The 18,090-nt window shown below is 34.9% G+C and overlaps 1 protein-coding gene across 8 annotated transcripts in view; it reads left to right on the plus strand.

Annotated features, from left to right (window-relative positions):
• The window catches only part of DNM1L (dynamin 1 like), a 65,597-nt gene that overhangs the window by 29,571 nt on the left and 17,936 nt on the right, over positions 1 to 18,090 (plus strand). For 4 of the 8 annotated variants that reach the window (XM_036865048.1, XM_036865052.1, XM_036865047.1 and 1 more), the window contains exons 2-8: positions 2,378 to 2,525; positions 5,882 to 5,920; positions 7,398 to 7,444; positions 7,861 to 7,932; positions 9,182 to 9,268; positions 15,022 to 15,184; positions 17,837 to 17,957. In XM_036865048.1, coding sequence (XP_036720943.1) covers positions 2,378 to 2,525; positions 5,882 to 5,920; positions 7,398 to 7,444; positions 7,861 to 7,932; positions 9,182 to 9,268; positions 15,022 to 15,184; positions 17,837 to 17,957 — 677 coding nt within the window. The remainder of the gene's footprint in view (positions 1 to 2,377; positions 2,526 to 5,881; positions 5,921 to 7,397; positions 7,445 to 7,860; positions 7,933 to 9,181; positions 9,269 to 15,021; positions 15,185 to 17,836; positions 17,958 to 18,090) is intronic. The other 4 variants (XM_036865051.1, XM_036865050.1, XM_036865054.1 and 1 more) reach the window with 1 other exon arrangement.

Raw genomic sequence — 18,090 nt, forward strand, 5'->3', positions numbered from 1 at the left:
CTCTCACAGATTGATATTACACGGGGCTGGGTGGTCTCTGTTGGTCCAATGTCCTGAACTCGGTCTCCCACCTCGGAGGCTCAGGCCTGACACCAGGCTGGGGCACCAAGACCCTGTCAGCTACATGGCCAGTTACGTGGGGATTTTCTTGCCTTTTGGGGAGTCTGAGGTCTTCTGCCAGCATTCAGTAGGTGTTGTATAGGAGTTGTTCCACATGTATATGTATTTTTGATGTATTTGTGGGGAGGAAGCTGATCTCTATGTCTTACTCCTCCACCATCTTGAAGGTCCCCCTTCCGTGTTGTTTAAATTATTTTAGGGTACAGAAACGAAATGGGGGAAGTATCCATTTTACTTATGAGAGGGGTAAACCTGGACTCCGAAACCTAGCAAAACCGGATGTGCCACATAACCTTAAATTTGACCCTCCTTATCCACTCAACATTACTTTTCTCCATCATAGGGGACCTTTCTGGACAACAGGAATGGGGCCCTATGTCCTCTGCCTATTCGGTTTGGAAATGGGGAGCCTTGGCAGGACTTAGAGAAAGGAGGAGACTAAAGTCTGGGTATTTATTCCCCTGGCTTACTTCCTATGTGTAGGTGCCTTAGGCTGGCTCTCTGAAAGTTCTCATCCATCTTTTGGAGCTTGTGAGTGAATAAGAGCTGCTCTGTCATTACCAGCCCACGTTATTGCACTATCCCTTGTGATCCCCCTCTTCCAAAACTTTGTAAATAGTCCACTTGTATCTAAACTCTCCTTAAATTATTCTAGCTTGAATGGGCCATCTGTTTCCTGTAGACCCTTTCTGATACAGTAGATGAGTTTAGGGTTTTTGCTTTTGTAGAAAGTATGAAATTAGAAGATATACTAGTTTTGACTAAGAAAAAATACAGTAAGGAAAACATATTCTGTTACAGAAAAATATGAATTACAAAGTTGAAAAAAATAGCAAATTTGTAAACATTTATGTATAATATAAAAATGCATAATAGAGACAAGTTTATATATTATTTGATTACATACTGTTTATTAGTATTGTGTCTATGTTAAATTTCCTCAGTGTGATCATTGTAGTGTGGTTACATAGTAGAATGCCCTTATTCTTAGAGATATGCCACTATATTTAGGGATGAAATGTCATTACATACTAACCAACTCTCAAAAGGGACAGCAAAAGAAAAGAAAATATGTGTGTGTGTAAGAAGAGACATAAAGCAAATGTGTCAAAATACTAATAATTATTTAAGGTATATGGTACTTTTGTTAAGGTATATGGGTATTCACTGTTAATATTCTTCCAACTCTTGTGGCTTTGAAAGTTTCAAAATAAAAAGTTGGGGGAAAATATTCAAAACAACAAAAAATAAATACTTATATGGATAAAGATCTTTATAAACTAATAAGACGCATAATATACCAGCATTTGAACAAGCAAATCACTGAAGGAGAAATACAAAAGGCCCTTAAACAAAGTGATACTAGACTGAATAATAAAGAAATGCAAATTTAAATGAACTGTCAGTGTTTATCAAGAAAAAGTAGCCAAGATTCAAAAAAGTGGTAATGCCCAATGCTGATGGGGATGCAGCAGATTGAACATGAAGCATAGCTTGGTGCCTCCCATCTTGTAGTGTGCAGTCTGGTAGTATCTGAATGCATAAAATCTGTATGCTCTTTAATCACAGCAGTTTTATTTAATGAACTAAGTAAATCTAATGAGGTCATAGGATAAGTGAGTAAGGTTATATGTACGAAGTATGTTCATTGCAGCATTGTTAATAGTGGCAAGGACCATTTAAATGTCCATCAGTTGGGGTTTGGTTTTACATACAGAATACTATTTAACTATTAAGCACAGAAGTAAATATATTGATATGGAATGATATCCCTGATTGTTATATTAAAAATAAAAGTGGGTTAGAGAAAAATACACATAGTACTACTATCCCATTTAATGTAAAATATCTACATATTCTGGACATAATTTTATGTATACCAATATTATATAGGTTTTGAAATTACCTAATATTATATGGTTGAGAGTATCAGAAAAGGTAGGAAAATTATGGGGAATTGGGGCTTTTATATTTTCTCTCTCTTTTTTTTTGAGTTATAAATTTTTATATATCCCATGAAATAATCATAGATATTGTTACCACATAACTAATTGATTTTGCACTAGGGTATATATTTTCTCTTTTTGTACTATTTTATTTTAAAGAAATAAACATCATATAATAGAAAATATAACTAAACTTTCATTTTAAAAGACTTTGCAATAATTTTTTTAAAGTAATTATATAGCATAGTCTTACTGAGTTACAAAAAAATCTGTTAAGAAACTCATTTTGCTCTTGTGTATTCCGTTTTCAGAGCAGTGGAAAGAGCTCAGTGCTAGAAAGCCTAGTGGGGAGGGACCTGCTTCCCAGAGGCACTGGTATTGTCACCCGGAGACCTCTCATTCTGCAGCTAGTCCATGTTTCACCCGAAGATAAACGAAAAACAACAGGAGAAGAAAATGGTAAATTTTAGAATTGGAATAAAAATTATTTTAAAATTCTTCATTTTTGGTCCAATCTTAAAAAGATATGCGCTAATTAGAAATTAGTGGCTGTAGCAAAATCAGAAGTCTTGTGAAGAAAAGTGGTATGCGTCTTTTCTCATGTAAAAAAAGAGTAATTTTTGTTGTTTTTGAGGACCATGAGTCAACTTTTTTGAAAGAGGACCTTTTTGGTAATTCAGTTTAGTAAACTGTTGTTAATGCTATTTAGTGGAGGATCTAGTGAGCTACTTGGTAAACAAGAATCAGTTATTTTTAAAAGTTTTTGTGTCTTTTGGAGTGTTTTAAACTTTTTTTCCTTGTGTTTAAAACAATGTTTTTGCTTTTTCACTTTGTTTTAGAATTTAAATATTTTCTTTTTTTTGCCATGCCATGCGGCGCACGGGATCTTAGTTCCCCGACCAGGGATTGAACCTGCGCCCCCTGTAGTGGAAGCGCGGAGTCTTAACCACTGGACCACCAGGGAAGTCCCTAGAATTTAAATATTCTAGATTCTAGTTTAAAGATTTACTTTTTTTTTTTTTTTTTTAAAGATTTACTTTTAAGTAAAATTAAAATGATTTAGCTTTTCAGCATAGCAATGTTCTCTTACCTTCCCTTTTCTGGTCTTGCCATTGTCTGCTAATTTTGAATCTTTGGCCCTTCAATCTAAGATGAATATTATTTTTAGAAAGAGTTTTTTTAAAAAAATTATTATTATTTTTGCCACACCACGTGGCATGAAGTATCTTAGTTCCCCGACCAGGGATCGAACCTGCGCTCCCTGCAGTGGAAGCATGGTGTCTTAACCACTGGACCGCTAGGGAGGTCCCTAATTATTGTTATTTTTTTTACTATCCTTCTCTTGCTAAGGCTTACCTATATAGCACATACTTTTTAGATTCCTCCCTCACCCAAATAGTAAATGTGGAGTATCATGATAAGAAAATATGCACCATCCTTTATAGCAGTTCTTCTTTGGTTAAACTGAAAATATTTTAAGACACACTATCTTTATTAGCATGTTTTAAATTGCCTATTAAATATGTATCCTTTATTAATCATACTTTTACATTAGTGAGGTTTGGAATGTTTGATGAGAGTAATATGTTTAATCTTCAGGGTTTGGTTCACATTTTGTCTTATTTATAAAAGTCTATAAAATGTTCTAAGTATTAAATTGCATTTGCAGCAGAGTACCATGTTTGTTTCTCATTCTGCAGAGATCTGTTTTCAATGAAGTTTCATTCTGTTTCTTATATTCTAATCTAAGATGGGATGATAATTTCATGCAATTGAAGTTACTTTAATTTCTGTATCTGATCTTTTCCTTTACTTATTATAGGAGCATTGTTGTGATAGCTTGATTTTTTTTTTAAAGGGGAAAAAAAAAGACCTGTCATGAGCATCTACAATGACTACAGAAAGTTAATCGCTAAAGCAAGTTAATGAAGTTGTAGATGTTAACATATAATGATATAATGATAAATATTTTTGGATAGACTGCCAGAGGATATGTAGGAGTCTTTTAATTATATTAGGTAGCTTCTTGGTATATTATTCATCACTTTGCTTTTCTGTAATATTTCTTTATTATTGAAATTCTGAACCTTGAATTTAATCATTTTGGACTAATTTATGGTCCAGCTTCAAATGTATAGAATAACTCTTTAAAAATTTCATTCTGACTAACTAACATCATCAATTTTACCAAATACCTTAAACTAAAACTTCAAGAAACTGTATGGTGTTAAGTCTGTTTCTTTTAACTCTTCATTTTCTTCAGTCATCTTGAAAAGGGCAGATGATATCCTGTCTCTCAGAAACTGTTTGCAGATGTGGGCAGTGTTTCTGAAAAGGGTGTACATTTCAGTTATAGAAGTGTCAGTTCCTTGGTATCTCTTTGTTTGTATGTCCAGTCTGTTTTGTTGATGTCTCTTCTTGGTGGTTGGTCAGTAAATCTGCATATCTTTACCTATATATATATATATTTTTTTTTTCCCCAAAGCTTAGTGCTTATTTTTTATATTAAAAAACATAAAACCTCACTTAAAATGACAACTCAGCCACCCAGAACACAAAATAGATTTTGTAAATTTTGAGTACTAAATGTCATATATCTTATTAATAACTAGAATAGTTCTTTAACTTCTCATCAGAGCCTATTTATCCTTAGGATAAACAGTTCTACCTTACCACAAATCATTCTACCCTAGAGGAAATTATAAACCGTGAAGCAGGAGACAGCCAGAAGAGTATGAACTACCTGACAGCCTGGCAACCATACAGGAGAAAGGGGAGGAAAACGTAAAGACAGGAGAACTTCAAAAAAAGAAAAAATCAGTCTCTAACCATTTTGTATAGGGATTTGTAGCCTCAAAAGGCTTTATTATGTAACAAAGGCACACGTTACCATTAATAGGTAAGTTTAAGAGCAGTGGATCCTAACACGACATGGAGCAGTATAATCCATTTTAAATATAGGTCCATCAAAACTGGCTAAACTATTTAAGTATTACTATGTATAATTCAATTATCAGGAAAATTTATTTAACATGAGACCCCTCATTCTGCCAACTACATAGGATAATTGAGGTGTCAATATATAGATTTATACTATTTCTCATCTTGCCCCCCACTTCTGCCAATGTAAAAGAATTTTCTGATAAAATCTTATTAAAAACAAAAACTGTTTTCAAGTGAGATGGTGGTTTAGTTTGAACTTTGAACTCTAGGATTACCTTTCATATATTTGTAAGAAATAAATCAAGTTTTCCTCAGATCTCCTTGTAGACTAAATCCAAAGTAGCATGCTGACTAAAGACCAAAACTGTTTCTGTGGTGTTCTGTTAAATTCAATATATATTTCAAAGAAAATAATCCCTTATAAAGCTCAATTGGTAAATACTTGCATATTTACTATCAGGGTTTTGAAAGATGTGTTTGATATGTTTTGTAGATTTTTTTCCACTAGGTAATTTATCTTTACCCATAGTTATCAGATATCTAAGACAAATTTTTGAATAGTAAATTAATTTTAATCCATTTTGTTAGAATTAGAAACCAGAGGTGATATAATTAGGTGTAATGGAAAATAAAAATAAATTATGGCACACTATATACTTCATTTATGTCATTGAAAATATTATATACATCCCTCTAATTATAACTAATTGTAATGGAAGTTTTATAGTTGTAAATTTGGAATAATTGAATGCATTTGAAATGGCATTTGAAATGTGTTCAGGTTTTTTGCACACTTGATTTTTTAGAAAGGTTTGAAATATTAGGGATAAGCACTAAACTTATCATTCTGTGCTGTTTCTCTTTAACTACAGACCCTGCTACATGGAAAAACTCAAGACACCTTTCTAAAGGTTTCCTTTATCCATTTGTTTTTGGCCCTTCTTTTCCTATTATGCCTGCATGTGTGCTTTTGTACTCTTACAGGCTGTGTGCATTTTTTTTCTTCCATTTTTATTTGCCTATCCACATTGATTGATTGCAGGTGTTAGTGGTTCTTGTTACCTTTTGGCATTGCATCAGAATGCAGGCTTTTTTTGGTGGTGAATGTAATTTATTTTATTTTTATTTTTAAAAACATGCTTGTGAAGCCAGGCCTCTTCTATATGATAAGGTAAATTAAGAACCCCCCTTTGGTATATAGTACCTGCCTCTGAGTTCTATTCATCTAGATTACTCCAGTCCTCCAATGAGACTTCTTGGAAGAAGGTACTAAGCTTCAAGTAGGTGAGCATTTTACTTGCAAAAAGGATCCAGTTTATTTACCTTTATCCCACCAAAGAAATTGATCCACCTTTTCCTCAGTAAATATTTATTTTAAGATCTTACAGTCATTTTTATTTTGATCTCAGGTGGCTGATATGTGTTATTCATAAACTTAATCATTAAGACATTTAAAACTCTGAATTTGGCAAAAGCAGAATAGCTGTGCTTGGGGGAGGCAAAGTTAGTTTACTTTTCTACAATTAAGCATTTCTAGCTTCTCTGGAAAAATCAGAACAAAATTTGCTATCCAAGTCTCAGACCACTCAAAACAGTACCTGCAGTGAATAATTTTTCCTTTTTTCAGCAAGTGCAAGAGGAACAGACCTATTTTTGGAAACTACTGGCGAGTAGCAACTCCATACAGGGCATATGCCAGGTTCCCCCCATCCCCCCCACCCCATGCCATTTCATTTCTTTCCTACCTTCAGTTCCAAGGGAGAACATAATCTTGTTCCTGGGGGGGAAAAATCACGTTGAAAATGCATATAAATTATGGAGTAGCTTCATACTACTGAGAGAGCTCTTTAAAGTAACGACAAATTGTGACTTTATGGGTTACCAACAAGAAACCAAATTAAAATGAAAACGACAAAACAGAATGAAAAGTTAGCTGTTTCATTCACATATTGCAAATTTTTATGAGTTATGTGTAAATCTATTATATATGCTTTTTGCATTATTCAGTATGACTCATAAGTTTTCTTCTTTTAGCCATTAGCTTGAGTATTTTCATCAGATAAACTGCTTTTCATGTGTAAGATTTTTAAAAATAAAGTATACATATTTTACTATAATATGAGGAGAGGTAAACAGTTTTATTTGTTAAAATCTAGATTTCAAATAGTGGGAAGACCTGTGAGCAGCTCTGAAATTAGTCGTTTCTGAAATACCTGGTACAATTTTGAAAATGTGAGAGTATAATTTAGCAGATCTTAAAATATAAGTTAACTTGTAGTTAATGGCAAAATAGGAACAAATAATATTGTACTGCCTTTTTGAATTCCTAAATAAAGATTAAAAAGTAATTTCCATAGTTTCCAATAAATGGAGTTTTTCTTTTTCCAGGGGTTGAAGCAGAAGAATGGGGTAAATTTCTTCACACCAAAAATAAGGTAATTTTACAAGAATATGGTGAAGAACTAACATGTTGAAAACATTTTTTTTGGGTACAAGTAGTTGATAATTTAGTTTCTTATGATTGGCAATGTAGCATTGTTATCTTGAAGCAGCTGTTCCTTATAAAATAAACCTTATCTTAACATTTCTAACCATAGTAGTTTATTTGGAAAACATTTAAGTTGAGCCCTGTTCTCTCTAATTTGGAGACTCTTAACTGTTGTGGGCTCAGGCAGCTTTGAAAAACTCATATAAACTATGACTCTGGCTCAGAAAAATATATGTGTATATTAGAGTTTGTTTACTAATTCTCTGAAGCAAATCCATAGACATCCTTGAAATTTATCAAACCCCGCTTAAGAACTTATAATCTTATTTTGAATACCGTGTTTTTTGTTTCAATAATTTTTAGCTTTACACAGATTTTGATGAAATTCGACAAGAAATTGAAAATGAAACAGAAAGGATTTCAGGAAATAATAAGGTAGGCATCTCTTTAGAGCTGGAAATTATAACCATCGGTAAATATATCATCGAGAGTATTCTGGTCTTTGAAACTAATGGAGTATTTTCCCAAATATATAAAAACTTTATTTAATACCTTTTGTTTCTTAGAGTTTTTATATGCTATCAGATATTTCATTTAGGTGCTTATTCTTGATCTTGAGATGTGTATATCACTTTATTATGTAACTTTTTAATTCAATGCTTCCTACAGTGTTATCTTTTTCTGTTGGATTGACTATTCTAATTTAAGAAGCAATATATAACTTACAAGATTCATGTATTTTGAAGAGCTCTTTTTCTTACCTGAGTAAGGCTAGATTTACTTATGAAAGCAAAGAGAGGGAAATTAAGGGTTTTTTTTTTTTTTCAGTGAAAATGAAAAGTAATGTTAACAACTGAATTGTCTTCTCAGATTCTGAGAATTTAAAGTAAATTAGGTGTCTAAGATACGATTAATTTTGACACGAGGCACTATCACTGACTCCCTTAAATGCTTGTGTTTTCTCTCTCTTCTTTCTTTATTCTTATTACTTTTCTGTTCCCTTCCCTTTTGTTGTTACCTCCATTCTTGTATGGGTACATTTAATCCCACAAGTGGGCCTTAGCTAAGTACTAATATTAAAAAAATATTTATTGAGTCCTTTTATCTGCCAGATGCTATTCTGGAGAGGTTTTTCCTGACAAACAGGCATTTTTGGAGCCATGTTAATTTCTTTATGCCTATTCAGGATATTTTTCTCTGTTTTAGTGATTGACTAAGCTTTGTTTATTATTGATCTCTGGGCAGGTTACCTTTTAGTTACTGCTGCTGCTGCCATACTTCCCTGATTTGGATAACTTGTTACCTATGTCTCACTCCCTGAACTCAAGAACTTCATAAATTTGGATAGTGATACATTATTCTTTTGTTCAGCACTAAGTCTATTAAACATATTTAAGAAATGTTATCTGCTGAGAATCCGGAGAAAAGAATGTGAAATAATATAGGGGAAATAAATTGTGTATATTAATAGTATAAGGTTGGATGGGATTATAACCTATGGCTAGCTGCCTTATTTCCTATATGTTTCATCACGTTTTTATTGTTGAAATGTTTTAGAAATCATGGTTTATTTAATATTTAAAAGCATCTAATGTATAATACTTAAAATGAGGTTTACTTTAGCATTTTTATTCATTGAAATTTTAATGTGATTTTAATATGATATTTTAAAACTTATTTTTAGGGAGTAAGCCCTGAACCAATTCATCTTAAGATTTTTTCACCCCATGTTGTCAATCTGACACTTGTGGATTTGCCAGGAATGACTAAGGTAAAGAATAGTTGTTACTCATTGTGGGTATGGTCATGTTTGTTTTCACCTGAACAAATGTAGTTTTTCCTTAACCTCATATGGATTAATCAACCTTTTTTTTTGCAACTACCTTGATCTATTAGCAGCATCTGACATAGTTGAGTCCTTCTCTCTCCTTGAAACACTTTCTTTACTCTGCTTCCAGGATACCACACTCTAGAGGATTATTTCTGATCTTACTGGTCACTCCTTCTCAGTCTCTTTTGCTGGTTTCTTATCTTCTCAGTGTCTAAACAGTGAGTGCTCCAAAGCTAAGTTTTTGGACCTCTTGTCAAAGGGGTACACCTAACCTCTTGATGATTTCATCCAGTCTTATGACTTTAATTATGAGTGTCTGTATGCTGACAACACTCAAATATCTCCAGACTTGTATATTCATCTTGTATATCCAACTGTCTACTTGACATACACACTTCAGATGTCTAATAGGCATTTCAAACTTGATGTGTCTAATACCAAATGCCTGATCTGTCCCTCAACCTGACTTGATCTTTCTACAGTCTCCTCCATCTCAATAAATGGCCACTCTGTTCTACCAGTTGCTTAGCCAAAAAGTTTGTAGTCATCCTTGACACTTCTTATCCTACACCCTACTTTCTCTGTCAGCAAATCCTCTAGCTCTCCTTACCTTTAAAATACAGGCATACCTTGGAGATATTGCAGGTTTGGTTCCAGACCACCTCAATAAAGTGAATATTGCAATAAAGCGAATATCGCAATAAAGCAAATCACACAAATTTTTTGTTTATCCAGTGCATATAAAAGTTATGTTTACACTATACAGTCGACCCTTGAACAAGGGTTTGAACTGCATGGGTCCACTTATATGTGGATTTTTTTCAATAAATATATTGGAAAAGTTTTTTGGAGATTTGTGGCAATTTGAAAAAACTTGCAGACAACTGCGTAGCCTAGAAACACTGAAAAAATTAATAAAAATTAACATACAAATCTATTATAAAAAGTTAACATTTATCAAAACCTATGCACACACAGACTGTACATGGTGCCATTTGAAGCAGAAGGAAATGTAAACATATGTAAAGATGCAGTATTTAATTATAACTGCATAAGATGAACTGTAGTACATACTGCACTACTGTAATAATTTCATAGCCACCTTCTGTTGCTGTTGTGCTGAGCTCAAGTGTTGTGAATAGCCCGTTAAAATGCCGTGTGATGCTAATCATCTCTGCTTGAGCAGTTCATCTCTCTAGTAAATCATGGTAAAAGGTGATCTCTTGAGGTTCTTGCATATTTTTCATCATGTTTTGTGTAATACCGTAAACCTTGAATAACACCATGAGACCCATATGAAGTGCCACTAGTGATGCTGGAAGTGCTCCCAAGAAGCAGCGAAAAGTCATGATGTTACAAGAAAAAGTTGAATTGCTTGATATGCACTGTAGATTGAGGTCTGCAGTTGCCCACCATTTCAAGATAAATGAATCCAGCTTAAGAACCATTGTAAAAAAAAAGAAAAGGAAATTCATGAAGGCAGTGCTGCAGCTATGCCAGAAGGCATGAAAACCTTGTACTTTATGTGCAATGCCTTTATATCTTGTATTGAAATTTCAACTTTTATGTGGGTGCAGGATTGCTGTAGGAAAGGCATACCTATAGACTATAACATTATTTGAGAAAAAGCAAAGTCAATATATGACAACTTAAAGCAAAAGGAAGGTGAAGGGTCTAAAGCTGTATAACTTATTGCCAACAAAGGATAGGTTGATAATTTCAGAAAGAGGTTTGGCTTAAAAAATGTCAAGATAACAGGAGGCAGCAGACAAGTTCTCAGATGCTATTAAGAAAATCATTAAGGAGAAAGGATATCTGCCTGAACAGGTTTTTAATGCAGATGAAAGTGCCCTATTCTGGAAAAAAATGCCACAAAGGACATTTATTAGTAAGGAAGAGAAGTAGGCACCAGGATGCAAGGAAGGAAGGGATAGGCCAGCTCTACCGTTTTGTGCAAATGCAGTTGGGTTTATGATCAGGACTGCCCTTATCTATTAAGCTGCTAACCTCCAAGCCTTGAAGGCAAAAGAGAAACACCAGCTGTCAGTCTTTTGGTTGCCCCAAAAGAAGGCCTGGACAAAGAGAACACTTTTCCTGGATTGGTTCCATCAATGCTTTGTCCCTGAAGCAGGAAGTACCTTTCCAGTAAGGGACTGCCTTTTAAAGTTCTTTTGGTATTAGATAGTGCCCCTGGCCACAGGTGTTGAAGTGGTCTACTTGTCTCCAAACACAACGTCTCCTATTCACCCTCTAAATCAGGGGGTCATATGGACCTTTAAGGCTCATTACACATGGAACTCTATGGAAAGGATTGTCAATACTATGGAGGAGAACCCTGTTAGAGAGAACATCATGAAAGTCTGGGAGGATTACACTATTGAAGATGTTGTTGTTATTGAAAAAGCCATGAAAGATATTAAGTCTGAAATAATACATTCCTGCTGGAGAAAGCTGTGTCCAGATGTTGTGTAAGACTTCAGGATTTACGACAGAGCCAATCAAGGAAATCATGAAGGAGACTGTGGACATGTCCAAAAAAAAAGTGGGTGGGTGGGTGAAGGGTTTCAAGATATGAATCTTGTAGAAATTCAAGAGCTAAAGTAGACAGTGCATGGGAGGAATTAACAGAAGATGATTTGATGGAAATGAGTACTTCTGAAACAGTGCCAGATGATGAGGAAGAAGATGTAAAAGAAGCAGTGCCCAAAAACAAATTGACATTGCACGATCCATCAAAGAGTTCCAATTATTCAAGACTGATTTTGACTTGGTGGAAGAAGGATTGGCACCATATAGAAACATTTTTAGAGTGAAAAAACAAGTCAGACAGAAATTATGATGTATTTCCGTCAAGTTACACTGAGTGTGCCTGCCTCTCCTGCCTCCCCTTCTGCCTCCTCCGCTTTTTCTGCCTCTACCACTCCTGACACAGCAAGACCAGATCCTCCTCTTCTTCCATCTACTTCACATGAAGACAATGAGGATGATCCACTTCCACTTAATGAATAGCAAATAATCATCATGCCATAGAGTTCTGTTGTATATGTGTGTGTCTTCTTGTGAAATCTAGTAACTGTATGGCAAGAACTGTATGAGAGGGCTTCCCTGGTGGTGCAGTGGTTAAGAATCCACCTGCCAATGCAGGGGACACGGGTTAGAGCCCTGGTCCGGGAAGATCCCACGTGCCGTGGAGCAACTAAGCCCGTGCGCCACAACTACTGAGCCTGCGCACTATAGCCCGCGAGCCACAACTACTGAGCCCGCGTGCCACACCTACTGAAGCCTGTGTGCCTAGAGCCCATGCTCCGCAACAAGAGAAGCCACTGCAATGAGAAGCCTGCGCACGGCAACGCAGAGTAGTCCCTGCTCGCCACAACTAGAGAAAGCCCGTGTGCAGCAACAAAGACCCAGTGCATGAGATGTTTTTGTGTCCTTTTTGTCATCATTGCCTAAGTACTCATTATGTAGAACATCATGTACAAGACTTGTATTGAAATGGATAGCCTGTCTTTATATAGGTATAAGGTGAGTGATATTTAATGTAAAATTAATAATGTGTTTTCTTACTATTTTATAACTTTGCTTTCAAAGAATTATATTACCATGCAGTATGCCTTTCTTTTGTAATTGGAGAAACTGCGTATCAGCCTATCATCACAGGTAAGTGGTTTCCATACTGTATTATGAATATGACTTTGACACTGTATGCTGTAAAAATTTTATAACGATTCACTCATTAGTGTATAGGCTAGGCTACTGTGAAGCAATCATATCGATTACACTAGGCTACCATAAAGCAATCTTATTGCTGCTTCTTTGTTATCAATGCGTGAATTGTTATATATGTAAATAAATATGAATTTCTTTTTTACGTTATCTTTTCATTTTTGATATCTACTGTCAGTAATAACATATAACATCTACAGTGATTTGTTATCATGTAAGACAATATTGATGTAGGTACTGACAGAAGATTTATCTTGTAAACAGATGACATAAAATATTGATAAATAGAGTACAGTATTGTAAATGTATTTTCTCTTCCTTACGATTTTCTTATTAACATTTTCTTTAGTTTACTTATTGTAAGAATACAGTATATAATACATATAACATATAAAATATGTGTTAATTGCCTGTTGTTGGTAAGGCTTCCAGTCAACAGGAGGCTATTCGTAGTTAAATTTTTGGGGAGTCAAAAGCAGACTTTGGACTACCTGAGGGGGTCAGTGCCCCAACCCTGTGTTTTTCAAGGGTCAACTGTACTTTGGTCTTTTAGGTGTGTAATAGCACTATGTCTAAAAAAGCAATGTACGTACCTTAATTAAAAATACTTTATTGCTGAAAAATGCTAACCATCATCTGAATGTTCAGTGAGTCGTACGTCATCTTTCTGCTGGTGGAGGGTTTGAAATATTTCAAGAATTATTAAAATGTGATATAGAGACACAGAGCGAGCAAATGCTGTTGGAAAAATTAGTGCCAATAGACTTCCTTGTCACAAGGTTGTCACGAACCTTCAATTTGTAAAAAATGCAGTATCTGCAAAGTGCAATAAAACAAGGTGTGCCTGTATATCTGGAACTCTGTCACGTCTTACAGATTCATAGCTACCATCCTGAGCTAGCCACTATCATCTCAGCTGGATTACCGCCATAGTCTCCTAAGAGGTCTTCCTCATAATTTATTAACTAAGCAGTCAGAGTGGTATTATTAAAGTGAAAATTAGATTGTGTCATTCCTTGGCTCAGAATCTTTGTAGTGGCGTCCTACTTCACTCAGAGTAAAAGCTTAAGTTCTTAAAGAGATCTAAAGTATCTACTTGATCTGTCTCTATTACTCTTCTAGCTCCTTCTGCTCCAGCCTTCTGCCATTTTGTTCACTTTACTGGAATGTTCTTCCCCCAGGTATCTGCATGTACCTCTCCCTTATCTCTTTCAGTTTGTGGTCCTTCTCTCAAATGTCATTATCTGGGTGAGGTCTCCCCTGATTACTCAATTTAAAAGCATAATCCCGTTTAAAATAATAATTTAAAAGTATAAGCTTTTTTTTTTCTTTAATATTTATTTATTTGGCTGCATCGGGTCTTATTTGCGGCATGCAGGATCTTCTAGTTGCGGCCGGTGGGATCTAGTTCCCTGACCAGGGATCGAATCCGGGTCTCCTGCAGTGGGAGCGTGGAGTCTTAGCCACTGGACCACCAGGGAAGTCCCTAAAAGTATAAGCTTTAACTAAGTATTCCTTAGCCTCCTGTTCACCTTTATTTTTTCCATGGCCCTACCACCACCTAGATACTATGTATATATGCGTTTATTATCTGCTTCTCATCACTAAAGCTCAGTGAAGGCAGGAATTTTGGTCTTTTTCTTATTCACTACTGTGATATAATCTGGTATGTAGAACAGTGCCTGAAATAAAGGTTGCCAATAAATACTTGCTAATTGAGTGAATGAATGAATTTTTCTCTAGGCAATTAATATTGACCAATCCTTAACATGGTAGACTTTTGATATTTGCAAGATTACATTTTGAGACTTTTACATATTACCAAATTCATATATACTGTAGTATATAATTTCATTTTAATTATCTGTAAATGGAGTAATACCTATATTCTGTGGATTAAATGGGGAGAAAAAAAAAGCTGAGCTGATTTTTATTACTAGTTCCTTGATCATCTCTTTTTGGTCCAGGTGCCTGTAGGTGATCAACCTAAGGATATTGAGCTTCAAATCAGAGAGCTCATTCTTCGGTTCATCAGTAATCCAAATTCCATTATCCTCGCTGTCACTGCTGCTAATACAGATATGGCAACATCAGAGGCACTTAAAATTTCAAGAGAGGTAGATCCAGATGGTAAGGACAGATGTTAATTTTTAATGAGGCGCTTGGTTAACATGGTAAATCTACCCTCGAGAGGAGTTTTTATTTTAAAAAAGAATATCTCTAGCTGTTAATACACATTTAAAAAATAATGCTTTTCTATTTTACTTATATTATCAACTAGAAATTTTGATGGAAATGGATAAATTGCTGTACAGGCTAGGCAAAAATACTTCACATGATGTCCATATTTGTAATGATTACCTAATAATTTTAAAATAAGAAGATGGCTTCGCAAAAAGAGTTTGTTTTGTATAAATAAAATGATTTAGGTTTTTGAATGGCTGATTTCTAAGAATAACTGTCATGGTAGGTAATCATTGTAGACTATTATAGTATAGTAGATAATTATGGTATCTACATTCTGCAGAGGTTCAAGGCAGAGGGGATTCTTCGAAATATAGTTCATACTGTGAGTCAGTATATGATACCTGACTAATGCTGCAGTGTGCATCTTATATAAGATGCCAGATTGTAAGTTATTATTGCTGCTAATAAATGTATGCTTTGCTGCATACAGGAGCCATTTTTTTTTTCATCTGAGTATTGAGGGTCTGTGGGCAGTGTCATGTTTCTTATTTCCTACTGTGAATAAAAATTTAAAATAAAAATTTGGTAGGAAATGTTAGTGCTAAGACTGCTAATTAAAATTCCTATAAATGGGGTCATTTCTTAAAATTTTTTATTTCAAGTTTTTAAGAAACTTACATGAGTAATTAATGTTCATTTTAGATTAAAAGATAAACTATATCAAAATGTTTATTTTAATTTTATTTTTATTATATAAAGTAAACTGTTAGGCATTTTATATACATTAATTCTATTTTAAACTGACCCTTGAGCCATAAATATAATCATACTTTTGACCTAGTAATCTTAATCTAGTAATATAGTATAAGGAAATAATCCAATCCAGTATTATTTATAAAAAATTAGAATCAGTATATGGCCCACAGTAGGAATGATAAGATAATAATAGAATATGGAATCATTAAAAAGGATGATTTTGGTCGCATAGCACAGGGAGATCAGCTCGGTGCTTTGTGACCACCTAGAGGGGTGGGATAGGGAGGGTGGGAGGGAGGGAGATGCAAGAGGGAAGAGATATGGGAACATATGTATATGTATAACTGATTCACTTTGTTATAAAGCAGAAACTAACACACCATTGTAAAGCAATTATGCTCCAATAAAGATGTTAAAAAAAAACAAAAAACAAAGATGATTTTGTAGATTTGGACCAAAATACAAAAATGCTTCTAATTGAAAAATGCCATATGTAAAATTGGACATTATACAGAGCAGCTGAAACTCTCATACATTGCTGGTGGGAATGGTATAGCCACTTTGGGAAACAGTTTCTCAGTTTCTTAAACAGTTAAATCTGTAATTCCACTCCTAGGTTATTTACCGATGTTAAATGAAAACCTATGTTCATGTAAAAAACCTGTATGCAAATATCTATAGTAGCTTTATTCTTAATCTCCTAAAACTGAGAACAACACAGATGTTTCTCAAATGGGGAATGAATAACTATAGTGTGTCCTTACCGTGGAATACTACTCGGCAATAAAAAGGAATGAACTATTGATACATGCAACAAAATAGATGACTCTTACAAGCATTATGCCAAGTGAAAGAAGCCAGACTCAAAAGGCTGTATATGTGATTCCATTTATATAGCATTCTGGAAAAGACAAAACTAGGAATGGGATAGTACAAGGAAATTTTGACAGGGGTTGGGGGGCAATGGAACTGTTTTGTTTTGAGGTAGTGGTGACATTGCATTTGTCAAAACTCATAGAACTGAAAAAAAGCCATTAACCAAGAGATGTTTAAACTCTCATCCCTGGATCCTATCCACGCTGGCATGGTGAATAAATTCTGGCATTTTGGTGGCAATGAGAGGAGCCAGTGATTCATTGAGCGCTGTATCTGGGCCTTCCCCACCTTCTGCCTGCTGGGGCCTGAGGGGACCCCTGTGTCCTGGTCCCTGATGGACTAGACAGGAGAAGTGTGGTTGGGGGTCACCCTGCCTGAGTACCGGGGCCAGGGTCTCGTCTCTCATATGTTGTTTGTCCACACCCAGGCTCTGGACAAACTCGGCTTCCCCGTATATAACCATACAGAGCCAACAAAATCATACAGAAAATTAGTCACAGTCTGCATCGTATCCCATGCCCTGTGACTGGAACCAGTGGAACTGTGTGCCTCTGTGAAGCAGCCCTGAATCCAAGACAGTGTTGGGTGGGCTGGTTATGTGGCAAGAGATGCCGAGGGATGGGCAGAAAGAAAGAATAAATTGTAATGAGCAAAAAAATTCGTGAATTTGTGCTCTGCAAAAATTCACTCACTAGGCATGAGTGAATATTAAACAAATTTTTAAAATGCTAATTAAAAAAGTTAGCCCAAAGAGCTAATAAAAAATAACGTGAAAAATTTTAAAAATTAAACATGATGATTAAAAGTCGTTTTTAAAAAGTATTTGTAAGCAAAGGTTAGAAAAACATTACCAAAATGATGGCAACGGTAATGTTAGGTGGGATTATAGATTAGGATTTTCCTTTATTAATACTTAACAGCTTAATTTAATGGGTCATTTCTTTTCTTTTTTGCATTTACCAGGTCGCAGAACCCTAGCTGTAATCACTAAACTTGATCTCATGGATGCGGGTACTGATGCCATGGATGTATTGATGGGAAGGGTTATACCAGTCAAACTGGGAATAATTGGAATAGTTAACAGGTTAGCAATCAAGAATGGGATAAGAATTGCAGCATTCTCATTTCAAAGCAAATCTGAATTTTTTGAATCAGTCGTGAAATGTGATAGTGTCCCTACTTTTTCCACTTTTACTATAATCTTGGTATTGCTAAAG

The sequence above is a fragment of the Balaenoptera musculus genome, chromosome 10 (genome assembly GCF_009873245.2).
Source record: "Balaenoptera musculus isolate JJ_BM4_2016_0621 chromosome 10, mBalMus1.pri.v3, whole genome shotgun sequence".
Lineage (NCBI taxonomy): Eukaryota > Metazoa > Chordata > Mammalia > Artiodactyla > Balaenopteridae > Balaenoptera > Balaenoptera musculus.